Source organism: Pelmatolapia mariae, linkage group LG10_11 (assembly GCF_036321145.2).
Source record: "Pelmatolapia mariae isolate MD_Pm_ZW linkage group LG10_11, Pm_UMD_F_2, whole genome shotgun sequence".
Taxonomy (NCBI): domain Eukaryota; kingdom Metazoa; phylum Chordata; class Actinopteri; order Cichliformes; family Cichlidae; genus Pelmatolapia; species Pelmatolapia mariae.
This window is the reverse complement of record NC_086236.1, coordinates 50,625,900-50,644,534: the sequence shown is the minus strand read 5'-3', so window position 1 is coordinate 50,644,534 and position 18,635 is coordinate 50,625,900. Positions and strand designations below refer to the sequence as shown.

Sequence of the window (18,635 nt, the reverse complement as noted above, 5' to 3'; positions counted from 1 at the left end):
AATAGGGATTAGTTAAAATGGTATTAAAGGTATTAAAAATACCAGAAAACAAACAATGCATAAAGCTCGAGTTTGCTTCACCCACATGAATGCAGTATGAAAGCAGATTTATTAAGTTGGAGGCACTGTTGAGTGTTAGGTTCTCCATTTCCATCCATTCTGTGTGTTGTGTCATTTATAGATTTAGAACGAGGGGTTCTTTCTTTCACTCTTTTCAAGCTTCCTTTTTCTTCCTTCACATTAATTCCCGAGGTCAAACCCAAAGTTCTGATCTAAGGTTCAACCTGGTTATCATGGTCTTCAGCTCTCTTTCTTTTTCCACAGTAACACAACTTTAAAGTGTTACATTATTTTCTAACCCTGATGTTTTGTTTCCTTCTTTGCCTCTCTTAACTGCTTGCCAGTGCTTTGCCATGATGAATGCTTAACCTGTGCATTAAAGAGGTAAATTATTCAGTGTTTTCGGGGTACCTACTGACCCTATTACTTTCATCATCCTTTGTCTCTGTCAAACTCCATCGGACATTTTTTTTCACTCCATTCTTTATATAAACACCACAGCCATTCATACTGTCTCAAATTCACTAATATTCTTACTAACAGCTCATCCTGTAAATTTACAACTTCCTGAAATTAACACAGCCATAAGCAAGCTTCCTAATATACACTGGGTTGACTTGAGCCTCTTATCATTGACTTTGCCTTTGCTTTTTCCATTTTGTCACAAATAGTGATTTAAAGAACCCCCAGTGCATGGGATGAGATTAAAAAAAGAGTGGTGATTTCTAACATTAAACTATTTCAACAAACCTCACTTAAGTTTTCTCACAAACTTTCAAATGCAGGAAACATGAGCATGAGAAGCTCGCCATAAATTCTATCCATGAGTGTGGGGAATACATTTATAGTGCTAATTTAAACAGTTTGATTGATCAAATTTTATGGCACAGTTTGACATAGTTCAGTTACAGCTACAGTTGCATGCCATGTTTTTCTTGCTGTGTTGTGAAGTGATATTTTGTTCCCATACATTAATAGATCCACTGCCATCTGAATCATTTTACTTGCATCGTGAATTTAACATGACTTTGATGAATGTGCATCTAATTTGCAACTAGTGAATGATCTTTTACTAAGCTAATTTTAACATTAACATTGCCTGGGTAATACAGTACATTTAGATGCTTTTTGCAGTGTGTGTTTTGGCTGTGATTACCACAGTAATTACAATTTTAATTCACACTGCTTCGAGCAGGTCAAATGTGATGTATTACCTTTAACCTGTCATGCTTGATTATAATCCTTTCTTTACCATTTGCTTCCACTAATGCAGAAAGCTGCAGAGAAACTCAAAGCAGAAGAGCGGAAAAAAATGGCCGAGATGCAGGCAGAGTTAGACAAACAGAAGCAGTTAGCTGAAGCTCACGCGAAGGCTATTGCCAAAGCTGAGAAAGAGGCTCAAGAGCTGAAGCTCAAAATGCAGGAAGAAGTAAGCAAGAGAGAAATTGCTGCTGTAGATGCAGAGAAGCAAAAGACCAACATCCAGCTGGAGCTGCAGGAGCTCAAAAATCTCTCAGAGCAGCAAATCAAGGACAAAAGTCAACAGGTAGATGAAGCGCTTCACAGCCGGACTAAGATCGAAGAGGAAATCCACCTCATCAGGATCCAACTCGAGACAACAGAAAAACAAAAGTATACTGCCGAATCTGAGCTCAAGCAGCTTCGCGATAGAGCGGCTGAAGCAGAAAAACTCAGAAAGCTTGCCCAAGATGAGGCTGAGAAGCTCCGTAAACAAGTAAGTGAAGAGACGCAGAAAAAGCGCCAGGCTGAGGAGGAACTCAAGCGCAAATCTGAGGCAGAGAAGGAAGCCGCTAAACAAAAGCAAAAAGCTCTGGAAGACCTTGAAAAACTCAGGATGCAGGCCGAGGAGGCTGAAAGACAAGTGAAGCAAGCAGAGATTGAAAAGGAAAAACAAATCAAGGTCGCTCATGAGGCTGCACAGCAAAGTGCTGCAGCTGAACTCCAGAGCAAGCACATGTCATTCGCGGAAAAGACCTCAAAGTTGGAGGAATCACTCAAGCAGGAGCATGGTGCTGTCCTTCAGCTGCAACAGGAAGCAGAACGCCTCAAGAAACAACAGGAAGATGCAGAAAATTCCAGAGAAGAGGCTGAAAAAGAGCTCGAGAAATGGAGGCAGAAGGCTAATGAGGCTCTTCGTCTGAGGTTGCAGGCCGAAGAAGAAGCTCACAAAAAGACCCTCGCTCAAGAGGAAGCTGAGAAACAAAAGGAGGAGGCAGAGCGTGAGGCTAAAAAGAGAGCCAAAGCTGAGGAGTCGGCCCTGAAGCAGAAAGAAATGGCTGAAGAAGAACTCGAGAGGCAGAGGAAGATAGCTGAGAGCACAGCCCAGCAGAAACTCACTGCCGAGCAGGAGCTCATTCGACTCAGGGCGGACTTTGACAACGCAGAACAGCAGAGATCCCTCCTTGAAGATGAACTTTACCGCCTGAAGAATGAAGTCGCTGCAGCTCAGCAACAAAGGAAGCAGCTAGAAGGTGAGCTGGCCAAAGTTAGGAGTGAAATGGATATCCTCATTCAGCTGAAGACTAAGGCAGAAAAGGAGTCCATGTCTAATACAGAGAAGAGCAAGCAACTACTTGAGGCAGAAGCTGCCAAGATGAAGGACCTTGCTGAGGAGGCAAGCAGGCTTAGAGCCATTTCAGAGGAGGCTAAGCATCAGAGGCAGATTGCTGAGGACGAGGCAGCTCGTCAGAGGGCAGAAGCTGAGAGAATTCTCAAAGAGAAGCTGGCTGCAATCAGTGAGGCCACTCGCTTAAAAACAGAGGCCGAAATTGCCCTGAAAGAGAAGGAGGCAGAAAACGAGAGACTCCGGAGGCAAGCTGAGGATGAGGCTTACCAGAGGAAAGCTCTTGAAGACCAGGCCAACCAGCACAAGCAAGAGATTGAGGAAAAGATTGTGCAACTCAAAAAATCCTCTGAGGCAGAAATGGAAAGACAGAAAGCCATAGTGGATGACACACTCAAACAGAGGCGAATTGTCGAAGAAGAAATCCGGATTCTTAAACTCAACTTTGAAAAGGCCTCATCTGGAAAACTGGATCTGGAGCTGGAACTGAACAAGCTGAAAAACATTGCAGACGAAACCCAACAAAGCAAGATCAGAGCCGAAGAGGAAGCAGAGAAACTGAGGAAGCTTGCCCTTGAGGAGGAGAAGAGGAGGAGGGAAGCAGAGGAAAAGGTGAAGAAGATTGCTGCTGCAGAGGAAGAGGCCGCCAGGCAGCGTAAGGGAGCCCTAGAAGAGCTTGAACGGCTGAAGAAGAAAGCAGAAGAAGCCAGAAAGCAGAAAGATGAGGCTGACAAAGAAGCTGAAAAACAGATTGTTGTGGCCCAACAGGCAGCCCAGAAATGCAGTGCAGCAGAGCAACAGGTTCAAAGTGTCCTTGCCCAACAGATAGAAGACAGCATCACGCAGAAGAAGCTCAAGGAAGAGTATGAGAAGGCCAAGAAGCTGGCCAAAGAGGCCGAAGCTGCTAAGGAGAAAGCAGAAAGAGAGGCAGCTCTCCTTCGTCAGCAAGCAGAGGAGGCAGAACGGCAGAAAGCAGCAGCTGAGGAAGAAGCCGCAAACCAAGCCAAGGCTCAGGAAGATGCCGAGCGACTTAGGAAGGAAGCTGAATTTGAAGCTGCCAAACGAGCCCAAGCTGAGGCTGCAGCGCTCATGCAGAAGCAGCAAGCTGACGCTGAAATGGCAAAGCACAAAAAGCTGGCCGAGCAAACGTTAAAACAGAAGTTCCAAGTGGAGCAAGAGCTCACAAAGGTTAAGCTGAAGCTTGATGAAACTGATAAGCAAAAATCTGTCCTAGATGAAGAACTCCAGCGCCTCAAAGACGAGGTCGACGATGCCGTCAAACAAAGGGGCCAGGTGGAGGAGGAGCTGTTCAAAGTCAAGGTCCAGATGGAGGAACTGCTCAAACTGAAAAATAAAATCGAGGAGGAAAATCAGCGTCTGATTAAGAAGGACAAAGACAGCACACAAAAACTGCTTGCTGAAGAGGCTGAGAACATGAGAAAGCTTGCAGAGGACGCTGCTAGGCTTAGTGTGGAAGCGCAAGAGGCTGCACGCTTGAGACAGATTGCAGAAGATGACCTTAATCAGCAACGGGCACTTGCGGAAAAGATGCTCAAAGAGAAAATGCAGGCAATTCAAGAAGCATCTCGACTCAAGGCTGAAGCAGAAATGCTCCAGAAGCAGAAGGACTTGGCTCAGGAGCAGGCTCAGAAGCTGCTGGAGGATAAACAGTTAATGCAGCAGCGCCTGGAGGAGGAAACCGAGGAATATCACAAGTCCCTGGAAGTAGAGCGAAAAAGGCAATTGGAGATCATGGCTGAAGCTGAAAGACTCAGACTTCAGGTTTCTCAGCTCAGCGAAGCCCAGGCCAGAGCCGAAGAAGAGGCTAAAAAATTCAAGAAACAAGCCGATACAGTTGCTGCCCGTCTTCACGAGACTGAAATTGCTACCCAAGAAAAAATGACTGTAGTGGAAAGACTGGAATTTGAGAGACTAAATACCAGCAAAGAGGCTCATGATTTACGCAAAGCTATTGCAGACCTAGAGAACGAGAAGGCTAGACTGAAAAAGGAGGCTGAAGAACGTCAAAATAAGTCTAAAGAGGTATTGTGTCAAAAATGGCATAACAGAGCAGCTTATGTCATTGTTAACTCTATCAAAAAGCTAACTCACTTCATTCTTAAAGTTTCCTCTGTTCCTTCCTCTGATTACACTAATCATATCACCATATTTTTTACTGAATATGATTAAATTTTTTTTTACAGTGCACTGTGCTCATGCAGAAAACAACCTGAATGTCCAGTCGTATCATGCAATGTTGACATGCTTCATTTTTTCTTTCAGTTTCAAAACTCATTTATCCCTTAGCTTGTGACAAAATTAAAAACAAACACTATTAGAAATACAGTTTGAAAACCAGATGAACTGTTCAGCAATTTGAGCAACAGAGGGAAATAGAGAAGATCTACACTAACTCGAGGGACAGTATAGCCTTCATTGTGAATACTGTGTTGCCACTGTCCAAAGAGTACATCTGCCATGGTCTCTACCATAAAAAAATATAGAGCTGTCTTAATATATGGAGCCCTGTATGTCCAGTCATAATAATAGTTTTTCAAGTCCCCCCTCCCAAAAAAAAACCTCACAATAATAATGATATTGCAATATCTATAGAACTTCCCTATAGTTAGCAAGATTGGTCGCTTTGTCATTATTACCACCAAAAGCCCAATATCCTAATAATTGTATTTATCTATTTAAAAAGCTACCATAATAACTTGATAACAAACTAACTGATTGCTTAATAATCCACATTAAGTTTGTCAAACATATTTCCCATATCCAGTGTTACTTTTTTAACAGCAGTCACCAAGAACAAACCGATCTGTTGTTTTGGAATTATATTTTTGTCAGGTGTATTTTATGAGTTTACATTGTTTACTCCAATTAGTAGGAGTATTTTTTTGTAATATTTTTAAAGCCCCCTCACCTATGGTCATGAAATCTGGGTAATCACCAAGGGAGTAAGGTTGCGAATACAAGGGGGTGAAATGAGTTTTCTTCGTAGGGCGACTGCGCTGAGGAGGATCTCTGGAATGCTCTGCTTAGCCTGCTGCCACTGTGACCCAACTTAGAAGCACTGTGTCAGTTTTATGACTGGCAGTGGAATATCTAATACTGACTTTGATAAGTACAAGTAGCATCACAAAGCTTTGAGAAAAATAAAAGAGCATTGCCAGCATTTGGATAGATTCTAGAGGTCAGTTGTTATACACAGATTTCAATGTTATATGTAATAATGCAATTCTGTGCTTCACTTGTATGAAATTATATTTATATTATAACAAATGCGTGAGCAAAAAAACAATCAGACCAAATAATTTCATTTCACAAGCGCAATTAAAGTCCTCACGTTTAAATTCAACAACCTGTTAAATAGAACTCAGTCGCGTGCATAAAGAAGCCGTCTTGCATGTGAGAGCTTTGCACAAATCAGAAAGTCACATTGTGCAACAAGTCAAGTAATGCAACAAAAATAACGTTTTACACTTATTTTTCTCCCTGGAAACAGCATGCCAATTCAAAGAGAGGCAGCTACAGGAGATTCAGCAACCCTAACCCTATCAACACAATTTAAAAACTGGTATATAAGTTGAAGTCCACACTTTCAACACAAGTTGAAATGGAGACACAGTGTGGCTGTATCTTGTTGCTATTAGTTGCTTAAATTGGTCATGTGTTTTGGACATGCCGGCACATCCGTCGACCACAGAGGGTTAATTATCAACAGTTATTGTTTGCAGTGCAGTAGTGGAAACACCGACAACTGTCACTGTATTACTTTAATGTTGAAGAAATATTTTAAACCAGAGGGTTCTAAGGCAAGTTCTGAAGCCTCTGCACTGTTGTCTGTAAAACTGTAGAAGCACGTGCAAAGCAGACACTCTTACACGCACGATGGTACCTTTTGTGCGCGCAGCTACTGAGTTCTACGTCTGTGGGTTGCTGAATTTAAATGCGAGGAATTTACCTGCAATGAAATTATTTGCTCGGATCATTTTTATGCTCGCGCATTTGTTATGACATAAATATGTCAGATTTATCCTTAGAATGGCTCTCTCAACCTCCAAACTGTCAAAAACAAATTCTAACAGAAGAATTCAACATTTTTTCAAAAACATGTTGAGTCTCCTGTAGCTACCTCTCTTTGCTCTGAAATGGCATGCTGTTTCCAAGGGAAAAAAAGTGTAAACCTGCACATATTAGTACAGTAGCAGTATATGTGGCTATAGCCAAAAGGTATAGTTTCGAACTTTGGGGTGCTAATTGTCATCCCAGCTGCTTCACACTTGGCTGCAAACTACCTTAGCGCAAGGTCAATACAGCCAACAAAACCACATCATTTACAAAAAGCAGATATGAAATCCCAAGGCCACCAAGTTCTTTTTTGAAACTTGAATCAAACTGTCAAAGGCTGTTGCTCAGGTAAATGTATTACTTTTTAATTCCCCCCAACAGGTTCAGCCTCTATGGCCCCCTAGACACCCATGCAGATTTTCTATTAAAAATCTTTCCATTAAAACAATTAGTATGATATCAATAATAATTAAATATGATTAACATTTTTCAGTTCAGTTTTAGTGTTCTTTAAATGAGATGAATGAGATAAAAAATTAGATCAGAGCTAACACATTGTTTCTGTAAAAACAAAAACATCTCTTAGGGACCCCAAACTTTTGAACAACAGTGGGAGTTCTAGTGGATACACATGACCAGGGGTAACAGGTTGCATCAAAATGTGTACCAGACATTAGATTCAGGTTTAGCTATGCTAATATGAAGTGATAACTTAAACAAATACACAATATTGTTATTTAAGTAGTGCCAACAGTTTTTACATAATCTTATTAAAATGGTAACTAAAAATATATAGAAGAAGACAACTGGCTAAAAAATGATAACATAATCATGAAAAAACAGGAACGCACATATGTTCACATTATAATTTCATTTAGTATTTGCGCCATTAGCATAAGCAGAGTGCATTGTATAAATTTGTTGCAATTATTAAACAGAACAAAAGAAAAATAAAAAACATAGTTCGGTGCCACAGCTATAAACATATTGTAACTTATCTTTTTATGTTTTTTTTTTCCATCAGATGGCTGATGCACAGCAGAAAAAAATTGAGCATGAGAAGACAGTCCTCCAGCAGACATTCATGACAGAAAAGGAGATGCTATTAAAGAAAGAGAAACTCATTGAAGATGAGAAAAAGAGGCTTGAGAGCCAGTTTGAAGAGGAAGTGAAAAAGGCCAAGGCTCTCAAAGATGAACAGGAACGCCAGAAACAGCAGATGGAGCAGGAGAAAAAGACACTCCAGGCTACCATGGATGCAGCCCTCAGTAAACAGAAAGAGGCTGAGGAAGAAATGCTTAGAAAGCAAAAAGAAATGCAAGAACTCGAGAGGCAGAGACTAGAGCAGGAAAGGATTCTGGCAGAAGAGAACCAGAAACTGCGTGAGAAGCTACAGCAGCTTGAGGATGCTCAAAAAGATCAGCACACTAGAGGAACTGATAAGGTCCTTCACAAAGATGTTATCCATCTAACAACGATTGAGACAACAAAGACAGTTTACAATGGTCAGAATGTTGGTGATGCGGTAGATGGTATAGACAAAAAGCCAGATCTGTTGGCTTTTGATGGCATCCGTGACAAAGTACCTGCAAGCAGACTTCATGAGCTTGGTGTCTTACCAAAGAAGGAGTTTGATAAACTGAAAAATGGTGAAACCACTGTTCAAGAGTTAGGCAAGACTGATAGTCTAAGAAACATTCTCAAAGGAAAGAATGCCATTGGTGGTGTTTTGACACCCTCCAATCAAAAAATGTCAATCTATCAAGCATCAAAAGAGAAGAAAATTACTCCCGGCACAGCCATGATCCTTCTTGAAGCACAAGCAGCCACAGGTTACATGTTAGATCCAACTAAGAACCAGAAACTTTCTGTTAATGCAGCTGTCAAGGAAGGACTGATTGGCCCAGAACTGCACAACAAAATGCTTTTAGCTGAGAGGGCTGTTGTTGGCTACAAGGATCCATACACTGGTGGAAAGATCTCAGTCTTTGAAGCCATGAAAAAGGGGCTAATAGAACACGATCATGCAATCAGAGTCCTTGAGGCTCAGCTTGCTACTGGTGGCATCATTGATCCAATCAACAGTCACCGTGTGCCCACTGAAACAGCCTATAAACAAGGACACTATGATGCAGAAATGAATAAGATCATGGAGAACCCATCAGATGACACAAAGGGATATTTTGACCCCAGCACTCAGGAACCTTTGACATATTCTGAGTTAATGGCAAGATGCACTACTGACCCTGAGACCAGTCTGTTACTCCTGCCAATCACAGACAAAGCTGCGCAGTGCTCTAGTATATATACAGAGGAAGAGACCAAAGATGTATTCGGCAAAACAACTGTGTCTGTACCATTTGGTAGATTCAAGGGAAAGACTGTCACGATCTGGGAGATAATCAATTCAGAATACTTTACAGAAGACCAGAAGAAGGACCTTCTCCGTCAGTACAAAACAGGCAAAATCACAATTGAAAAGATCATTAAGATTGTTATCACTGTTGCTGAGGAAAAAGAGAAGAAAAATGAAATTACCTTTGATGGTCTGAGAGCACCCGTGCCTGCTACTGACCTCCTGGAATCCAAAATCATTGATAAAGATCTGTACAACAAATTGCATAATGGCAACATGACCGTCAGTGCGGTGTCTCAAATGGAGCCTGTCCACAAAGCACTGAAGGGCACGAACTGTGTTGCAGGTGTAGTCATTGACTCCTCTAAGGAGACAATGTCCTTCTATCAAGCCATGAAGAAGGACATGATGAGGCCCGGGCCTGCCTTGAACTTGCTTGAAGCCCAAGCAGGAACAGGCTACTTGGTCGACCCAGTTCACAATCAGAAGTATACCGTTGATGAAGCTGTCAAAGCAGGTGTTGTTGGTCCTGAGCTGCATGAAAAGCTTCTGTCTGCAGAAAGAGCTGTTACAGGCTACAGAGATCCATACACTGGCAAAACTGTATCTCTGTTCCAAGCAATGAAAAAAGATCTCATACCTAAAGAACAAGGACTCCGCTTACTCGATGCCCAAATGACAACTGGTGGCATCATAGATCCAGTAAAGAGCCATCGCATTCCTCATGATGTGGCTTGCAAGAGAAACTATTTTGATGATGAAATGAAGCAGGCTCTGAGTAATCCAACTGATGAAACTAAATGCTTCTTTGACCCCAACACAAAAGAAAATCTCACATACTCTCAGCTCTTTGACAGATGTGTCACTGACAAGAAAACTGGTCTGCGGGTCCTGCCTCTTTCTGATGAAGCAATCAATGCTAAGGAACAACCAGCATACACCGAAGCCCAGACCAAAGAGGCTATGACTCAGGCTACTGTAGAAGTTAACTCTGGACCATTTAAGGGCAGGAAAATGACCCTGTGGGAAATTATCAACTCTGAATACCTCACTGAGGAAGAGAGACTTGACCTGCTCAGACAGTTTAGGTCAGGAAGAATTACAATTGAAAAGATAATTAAGATTATCATCACAATTGTAGATGAGAAAGAAGCCAAGAAACAAGAACAGTCCAGCTTCAAGGGACTCAGAGCTCCTGTCCCAGCAGACTCCCTGTATGAGTCTAAAATCATTGACAAACCAACCTTTGACCTGCTTCAACAAGGCAAAACTACACCCAAGAAAGTCAGTGAAAATCCCAATGTCAGTAAATACCTCCAGGGCTCTAGTAGCATTGCTGGACTCTACCTGGAACCAACAAAAGAGAAACTCAGCATTTATCAAGCTATGAAGAAAAAGCTTCTCCGCCATAACACTGGCCTTTCACTTCTCGAGGCTCAGGCTGCAAGTGGGTTCATTGTAGATCCTGTAAGAAACCAATGCCTGTCAGTAGATGAAGCAGTAAAGTCAGGAGTTGTTGGTCCAGAGTTACATGAAAAACTCCTCTCTGCAGAAAAAGCTGTCACTGGTTACAAAGATCCATTCACAGGCAACAAAATCTCCCTCTTTGAAGCAATGCAGAAAGATCTAATCTTAAAAGAACATGCGATGCCCCTATTGGAGGCCCAGATTGTGAGTGGAGGAATTATTGACCCTGTAAAAAGCCATCGTGTCCCCACTGATGTTGCATATCAGAAGAACATTTTGAGCAGAGATATTGCCAAGACCCTCTCTGAACCATGTGATGAAAACAAAGTTTTCTCTGACCCAGAAACTGATGAGAATATAACCTACAGACAACTTAAAGACAAATGCCAAAAAGATAAAGACACAGGCCTGTACATGCTCTCACTCTCCAAGCCGCAGTCTCCAACTGTTGTAGAGAAGACATACCTCTACACAGAGGAGCAAACACAGAGTGAGCTGTCCAGTACCCAGCTTGACATTCCTATTGAGGGGCTTGCTGATAAACCCGTGAATCTCTGGGATATCATGAACTCAAATTTGCTTCCAGAGCAAGAGAGGCAGAAGCTCCTAGATGAATATCGCTCTGGTAAAATCACTAAAGAGCGGATGATCATCATCATTATTGAGATCATGGAGCAAAGAGAGATCATCAGAAATGATAGTCCACTGTCATATATGACTATAAGGAGAAGGATAACTATTGAGGAGCTCTACAATGCTCGCATCATTGATTTGGAAACATACAACCTTCTTAAACAGGGCAAGAGAGACATCCGTAACATAATGGAGTTGACAAGTGTAAAGCAGTATCTTTATGGAACAGGCTGTGTCGCAGGCATCACAACAGACTCGAGCTCCAAGCTAAGCATATACCAAGCAATGAAGAGAGGTTTTATTAAACCAGAAATAGGCCTCACCCTCCTAGAAGCCCAAGCTGCTACAGGATTCATTGTTGATCCACTGAAGAACGAAACGCTCACTGTTGATGAAGCTGTCCGTAAGGGTGTTGTTGGCCCTGAGATCCATGATAAACTTCTTTCAGCTGAAAGAGCTGTCACAGGATACAAAGATCCCTACAGTGGAAAAATCATATCACTTTTCCAGGCCATGAAAAAGGATCTCGTTCCAGAGGATTATGCTCTCAAAATGTTGGAGGCACAAACTGCCACTGGTGGTATTATTGATCCTGAATTCCAGTTCCACCTGCCAACAGATGTCGCTATGCAAAGAGGCTATATCAACAAGGAAACCAATGAGAAACTGAATGATGATGTGAAAGGATTCATTGATCCTGTCACTGATGAGAAACTGTCATATGCACAGCTACTCAAACGATGCAAGCTGGATGGTGGATTGCGCCTGCTTTCATTGGGAGACCAGCGGCTGACATTCAAGGGTCTGAGAAAACAAATCACAATTGAGGAGTTGATTCGCTCACAAATCATTGATCAGCAGACTGTCACTGACCTGAATGAAGGTCTTGTTTCAGTAGAGGAGATTAGCAATAGGCTATCAAGGTACCTGCAGGGCACAGGCTGTATTGCTGGTGTATTTTTGGAGTCCACAAAGGAACGCCTATCAATTTACCAGGCTATGAAGAAGAACATGATTAGGCCAGGCACTGCATTTGAACTCCTTGAGTCCCAGGCAGCCACAGGATATGTTATCGATCCAATCAAAAACCTCAAACTGACTGTCAATGAAGCAGTAAAGATGGGAATAGTAGGCCCAGAATTCAAAGACAAGCTTCTCTCTGCTGAGCGTGCAGTAACAGGATATAGAGATCCTTATACAGGCAAGACAATCTCTTTGTTCCAGGCCATGAAGAAAGGGCTTATCCTAAAAGATCATGGTATCCGTCTACTCGAAGCTCAGATTGCCACTGGCGGAATAATTGACCCGGAGGAAAGTCACCGTCTGCCAGTTGAGGTGGCTTACAATCGTGGCTTCTTCGATGAGGAAATGAATGAGATACTGACAGATCCATCTGATGATACCAAAGGCTTTTTTGATCCCAACACTGAGGAAAACCTAACCTACCTCCAGCTGATGGAGAGGTGTATCACTGATCCTGACACTGGCCTGGTGCTCCTGCTACTCAAAGAGAAGAAGCGGGAAAGAAAGACCTCTTCCAAATCCTCAGTACGTAAACGCAGAGTTGTCATTGTAGATCCAGAGACTGGCAAAGAAATGACTGTGTATGAGGCCTACCGCAAGGGGCTCATTGACCACCAAACCTACCTGGAGCTTGCTGAGCAGGAGTGTGAATGGGAAGAAATCACAATGACTTCTTCTGATGGCACTGTAAAATCCGTCATTATTGACAGGAAGTCAGGAAGACAGTATGATGTTGATGACGCTATTGCACGTGGCTTTATTGACCAGAATGCTCTTGAAACATACCGAGCTGGAAACCTGTCCATCACAGAGTTTGCTGACATGCTTTCTGGAAACATGGGAGGCTTCCGTTCACGATCATCCTCATTTGGTTCTACCACTGGTTCCACTTACTCCTCTCCAATGAGCCCCCTACCATCAATTAAACCACCTGCAGTCATATGGAATGACCCAACAGAGGAGACTGGCCCTGTAGCAGGAATATTAGACATAGATACATTGGAAAAAGTGTCTGTCACTGAGGCAATCCACAGAAATCTGGTAGATAACATCACTGGTCAAAGACTGTTGGAGGCCCAGGCATGTACAGGTGGAATAATTGACCCCACAAGTGGAGAGAGATACTCAATTGCAGAGGCCACAGAAAAAGGTCTTGTGGACAAAATCATGGTTGATCGTCTCAACCTGGCTCAAAAAGCATTCAATGGATTTGAAGACCCCAGAACTAAAGTGAAGATGTCTGCCTCCCAGGCGTTGAAAAAGGGCTGGCTGTATTATGAGGCTGGTCAGCGTTTCCTTGAGGTCCAATATCTAACTGGTGGACTCATTGAGCCTGATGTTGAGGGCAGGGTGTCAATAGATGAATCCATTAGGAAGGGTACGATCGATGCTCGCACTGCCCAGAAACTGAGGGATGTCAGTGCCTATTCTAAATATCTGACCTGCCCAAAAACCAAACTGAAAATCTCCTTCAAAGATGCCATGGACAGAAGCATGGTTGAGGAAGACTCCGGCTTAAGGCTTCTGGAAGCCTCTTCACAGTCTAGCAAAGGCCTCTACAGTCCCTACAATGCTAGTGGCTCTGGATCGGCTTATGGCTCCCGGACTGGCTCAAGAACCGGATCCCGATCAGGCTCCAGGAGAGGCAGTTTTGATGCTGGCTCTGGCTTCAGCATGAACTTCTCATCTTCCTCCTTTACATCTTCTTCTAGCTACAGTCGCAGATTCTAGATTTTACATATTGACTAAAAACCAGCAGTACTAATGCACTTTACAGTTGCATTTCTAACAGGAAATAAATAGTTAAAGTAACAGAAAATATAATTTATTTGTTCTTCCCTGCATGTGGTCAAAACAAGAATTGTCTAGGTTATAACTTTTTCATATAACATCAGTCTAAACATGCGCTCTAGATGTAGAGACATAACCAGGCATTGCAAAATATATAAAATATTCATATCTTCTAGTACAGATGACAAAGTGAGTTTATATTTTTCAAAGCAAAGCATGCCTTTTCTGCTGTTTGAGTTTATAGTTTTTATATTACACAATTCAAAAGATGTATACTTTATACTTTCTGAAACTAATATATACTTCCTGTATATCAAACAGAAATATTTCTTGAATATTTCATGTTTCCTTAGAAATTTTGTTTGTTTTTTATCTTTTTCAACAGTACTGATAAAGAGATACCAAATGTTAACATAATTCTAATGTTTTTAACTAAAATATTTGGATGCATTTAAAATTCCTGAATGTTTGTAAAGAGTATGCACAGAGTATGTGTTATTTTTTAATGTTACAAATTGTCTGGGTTACTGCATTATGCACCCAGTAAATTGCAGCACAGAATACATCTGCGACACTACACAAAGAGACACTATAGGAATGCAACAAGTTCCACAATTAAATCCATGTACACTGTTCTGAAATCAGTTTCAGATCTGTCATTACTTTGCTTTTACACCCATTTATATTCAGTATTTGTTTTCATCTTTTGAGTTAACTGCACCATTGTTTTACACACTGCTCATAACCATCATCACTCAAGTGCTCCCACTAAATCCCAAGATGATGTCAGACTCGATCCCGATCCCCCCCACAGACCTGCTCCTGTTATTTTGATTCTTGTAAGTTGAATTTATTATTTCTATTTGTTTTTCTTTCGTTGCCCATTTTCTTCTGTTTGTTTTGATCACAACTAATAGCCAGTCCCAAACACTGCCTTTGGTGTCATTTCACTTGTCAACTTTCTCTGTTCATTCTCATTATTGTTGTTTTTCACCATCTTCCTTGTTTTTTCACAGCTGCCTCAGTCACTCAGAATCCAACATCTGGTCACATGTACTCAACTGGCTGGAGAATACGATCTCCTAACCTTGGATGGATCTGTGAGTCCATGCCAGCCTCATGCTGTAACACAGGTACAGAGCATAATTGCATCATTGTTTTTCAAAGATTAAGCTTTGTTTCGTCAAGATTTGTTTTGCAGTATTCATTTCATTGCTTTCTTTTTAATTTCTCGCTGCATTGTTTGGTTTATTTTGATTACATAGTTTTTTTTCCTTTTGCTTCTAGATACCATTGAGTATGTCCTTTCTTCCATTGTACATCACTGTTGAAGAAAGCTGAGGCTGAGTCAACATCATCTTGGGATGCCTTTCTAGGAACACTTCATTTATTACCATTTGTCATGTATTTATTACTTGAATGCTAATACTGATATTTATGTTATATCCTGGCATTTTTAGAGAAAAGCCACTGAGAATAAAAACATTTATGTGTACATTTCAATCGAGATAATACATCAAGACTTTTTTGCTATTCCTGACTACATATCCAGTTCAACTGAAGTGCCTATGAAAGTAATTTGGAGAACTGAGATATTGATTCAGCACCACATTGCATGAATTTATGTTTTTTTCAAATTAATTCCTTTCTTTTGCCTTTTTTTTGCTGCAAATTTCCTTTTTTGCAGATTCAAAGACAGCACAAAGAATAATTGTGCTTACAGTTATTTTCTCAAATGACCTATTTCTGTTATGCATCTTTAAAGTTTTACTGCTGTAAATCTTTTTGTTTTCATGATGGTTTTGATATTATGAATGTCTTGCATGTTTTACTAACTTTTTAAAGGATACTGGGGGGGAAAATGTCGGTGTAAAATAAAAGCAACTTCAGTAAGTGTTAAGTGTGCCAATTTAAGTTTCAGCAATATATAAAACGACAAACTAACTGGTTGGATTTTGTTATGGGGCAGATGTTGCTTCAGCGACATGGCAAAAAAATCTCTTGTATGTGAACTTAACACTATGTTGTAAATAAACATGCTCTGAAGAAGCATTCTTGTCATTTGTATATCAGTACCCATGCATTCAAAGTTTTTTAAGAGTACTTTTTCACTGCTTCTGCCTCAGTTTACATTAATATAAATACTACGTTAATATTTGATTAAATAAGATGTGAGTATTCTATATAGAACAATTGCTTTAATACGCCTGTAGATGTGATATAATACTATTACCTATGTGATATAATACTATTACCTGAAACAAGTACCTTATCACTGATAGAAGAGAAAGAAAAAATAAATAACAGCCAACCACATGAGGGCAGTGTTAGACAGACCTACTTTCTGCAAGGAAGCAGCTCAGTCAGGTGAAAGCGCCACAGGTCCAACTCCTGCTCTGCCCTAAACCCACTGTTTATTCTGTTTATCACATAAGTGAGTTTCTGTCATTAGGCATTTCAAGACTAATTACAGTCAATTTTCTATACAATTTCTATTTTTCTAGCTTTTCATAAATCAGAGTGAAAAGACCCCGGAATGGGGTTTCTGAATTCAGGGTATGCATGTTTGTTTACACCCAAAGTCCTTCACACTAGATGCATACAGATGTTTGCTCTGTGTGCCAACATTAGCCAGTGGGTTTGATGGAAGAGCCTGCCAACAGAAGCTCCGGGGCATTCACCACCCTGAATTCTTCACTTAGCTCCCTTGACTACTCTGAATTGACCCCTTCTCTCCCAACTCTCTCTGCGTTTGATGAGCGGGAGGTAAGCACACAGAGAGAAATAAAACACACTGTGTACAGAATGCTATAAAATAATGAATTGCTCCATTAACAGTCTCAGCTAAAGCAGAGAGACTGGAACAGGGATCATTTTGTATATTTTACCCACTGGTTTCTTGCAGGATAAAGGCTGCTACTTGTTTGGATCACCAGGAGCTACTTCACAGGATCAGAGCTATGGGTATGCTACTGTAAAAGAATTTAAAAGCAAAAGGAATGAATGAAATACTCTGGACCACAACAGATAACAATCTAGGCACATTTAAAAAGAAAAAAGAAAAAAACAGAATGACTGCCAGATTGACAGTGGCCACCAACAGCCTGTGACAACAGTCATTTGTAGCTTTTTGTGGACCAGTGCATCTCCATTTGTCACAGACACAAAGACAGGGTCTTGAATTGTGTAGTAAGCACAAAGTGTAAAGCATCTGATTGGAACATAGTTAAACAAGAAAGCCAGAGTTCCAGCCCAGCAGATAGAGAGAGCACATGCCTTCCTAATGATGTATTTTGGAAAGTTTTTAAGCCAAGAAATCCTGATAGTATATCTGTGTAGCTGTAATTTCATTATAATAACAGTAACACATAAGTAGCAATAAAATGATAAGCCACAAACAGCAGTGTATTGTGTCACTATCAGGATATAGCAAAATGAATACTGTTATTAGCATGAAAAGGTATAACCAACCAAGACAGGCCATCAGTTCACACACACCAGTAAAAGTAGTCATAAAACTGCAAAAAAAAAGAAAAGAAAAGATCTGGCAGGTATGTATATGAATATTTAAATATTACCAATTAATAACTGTATTTACTTATGAATATTAATGATGTTAGCTGTTTGAGTGCCATGTTTGCAGTCATTTAGTTCTACAATCCTTAGGTGCATGATTCTAAATTACAGTGGTAATAGTATTTGACTAAAATGTAATCAGTACAACTTTTTCTCCTGTTCTTCTCTGGTTCAGCAGGGAAATAGAGGACATGAGCCAATGGCAGTGTGAATTCAGGGGTCAAATCAGAGCACTGAGACAGTGGCTCAAGAGCATGGAGATGAGGCTACCTCCTCTGGACCCCAGGGTCAGTTTGCTTTACTGTGTGTCTGCCTGCATGCTGTTGCCTGCATTTTAAAGTTCATCGTATGACACGGGCTAGTGAAAAAATGCACCTCTGTGTATGTTTATACTGTGTTAATATCCCGGGGAATTGAACACTGTGATGCTCATTAGATGCCACTGGTATCTTACAGATAGTGAAGCAAGTAGGTTCACTTCTGGGAGCTCTGTGCTGAGCACCAAAAATGTGTAACTGCACAATAGCATTTAAATGTAATGTATAGTGACCATTTGCAGGTCTTAAGGACACCTTGTATGTAACTTTGAGAAATCAGTGACAAAAGAGCAGTATTTGATTTCCAGGGAAGAAGGAAAAGAGGTGTTTGGCACTTTGATAAAGGGGAAAAAAATAGTATATTTAATTAATTGATGTTGTTATTAAAATCTGTAGCATCTTTGAGCTTCCTGCCAAGCAAGTCTACATAATTAAAATCCATCTGTCATGCCTCTGCTTCCTTTTCTCTCTCCCTGACTCCCTGTTTATGCCAGCTACAGTACTTCTACAAAAATATGTTTTGGCTTCCATTTTTAATCACACATGAAAACAATTCAGCAATGCTACTTTATAATCAGGTCCCAAGATTAGAAAAAAATTCTACTCTCACTCTACTTTCATTTATTAGTTCAGTGCAGTTTGAGCTGCACTAATCTCTCCCTGCTAAATGATTGCTATGACAATGCTAATGTTTAGCAATTGTGCTTACGAAGGGCATTGTAATTTTGTTAGCATATTAGCATGCACATGA

The 18,635-nt window shown here is 40.9% G+C and overlaps 1 protein-coding gene across 1 annotated transcript in view; it reads left to right on the top strand.

Annotated features, from left to right (window-relative positions):
- Positions 1 to 18,635, top strand: part of LOC134635429 (plectin-like) — a 90,622-nt gene that overhangs the window by 42,894 nt on the left and 29,093 nt on the right. The window contains exons 31-35 of the mRNA XM_063484814.1: positions 1,334 to 4,687; positions 7,746 to 13,925; positions 16,623 to 16,757; positions 16,897 to 16,955; positions 17,743 to 17,854. Coding sequence (XP_063340884.1) covers positions 1,334 to 4,687; positions 7,746 to 13,925; positions 16,623 to 16,757; positions 16,897 to 16,955; positions 17,743 to 17,854 — 9,840 coding nt within the window. The remainder of the gene's footprint in view (positions 1 to 1,333; positions 4,688 to 7,745; positions 13,926 to 16,622; positions 16,758 to 16,896; positions 16,956 to 17,742; positions 17,855 to 18,635) is intronic.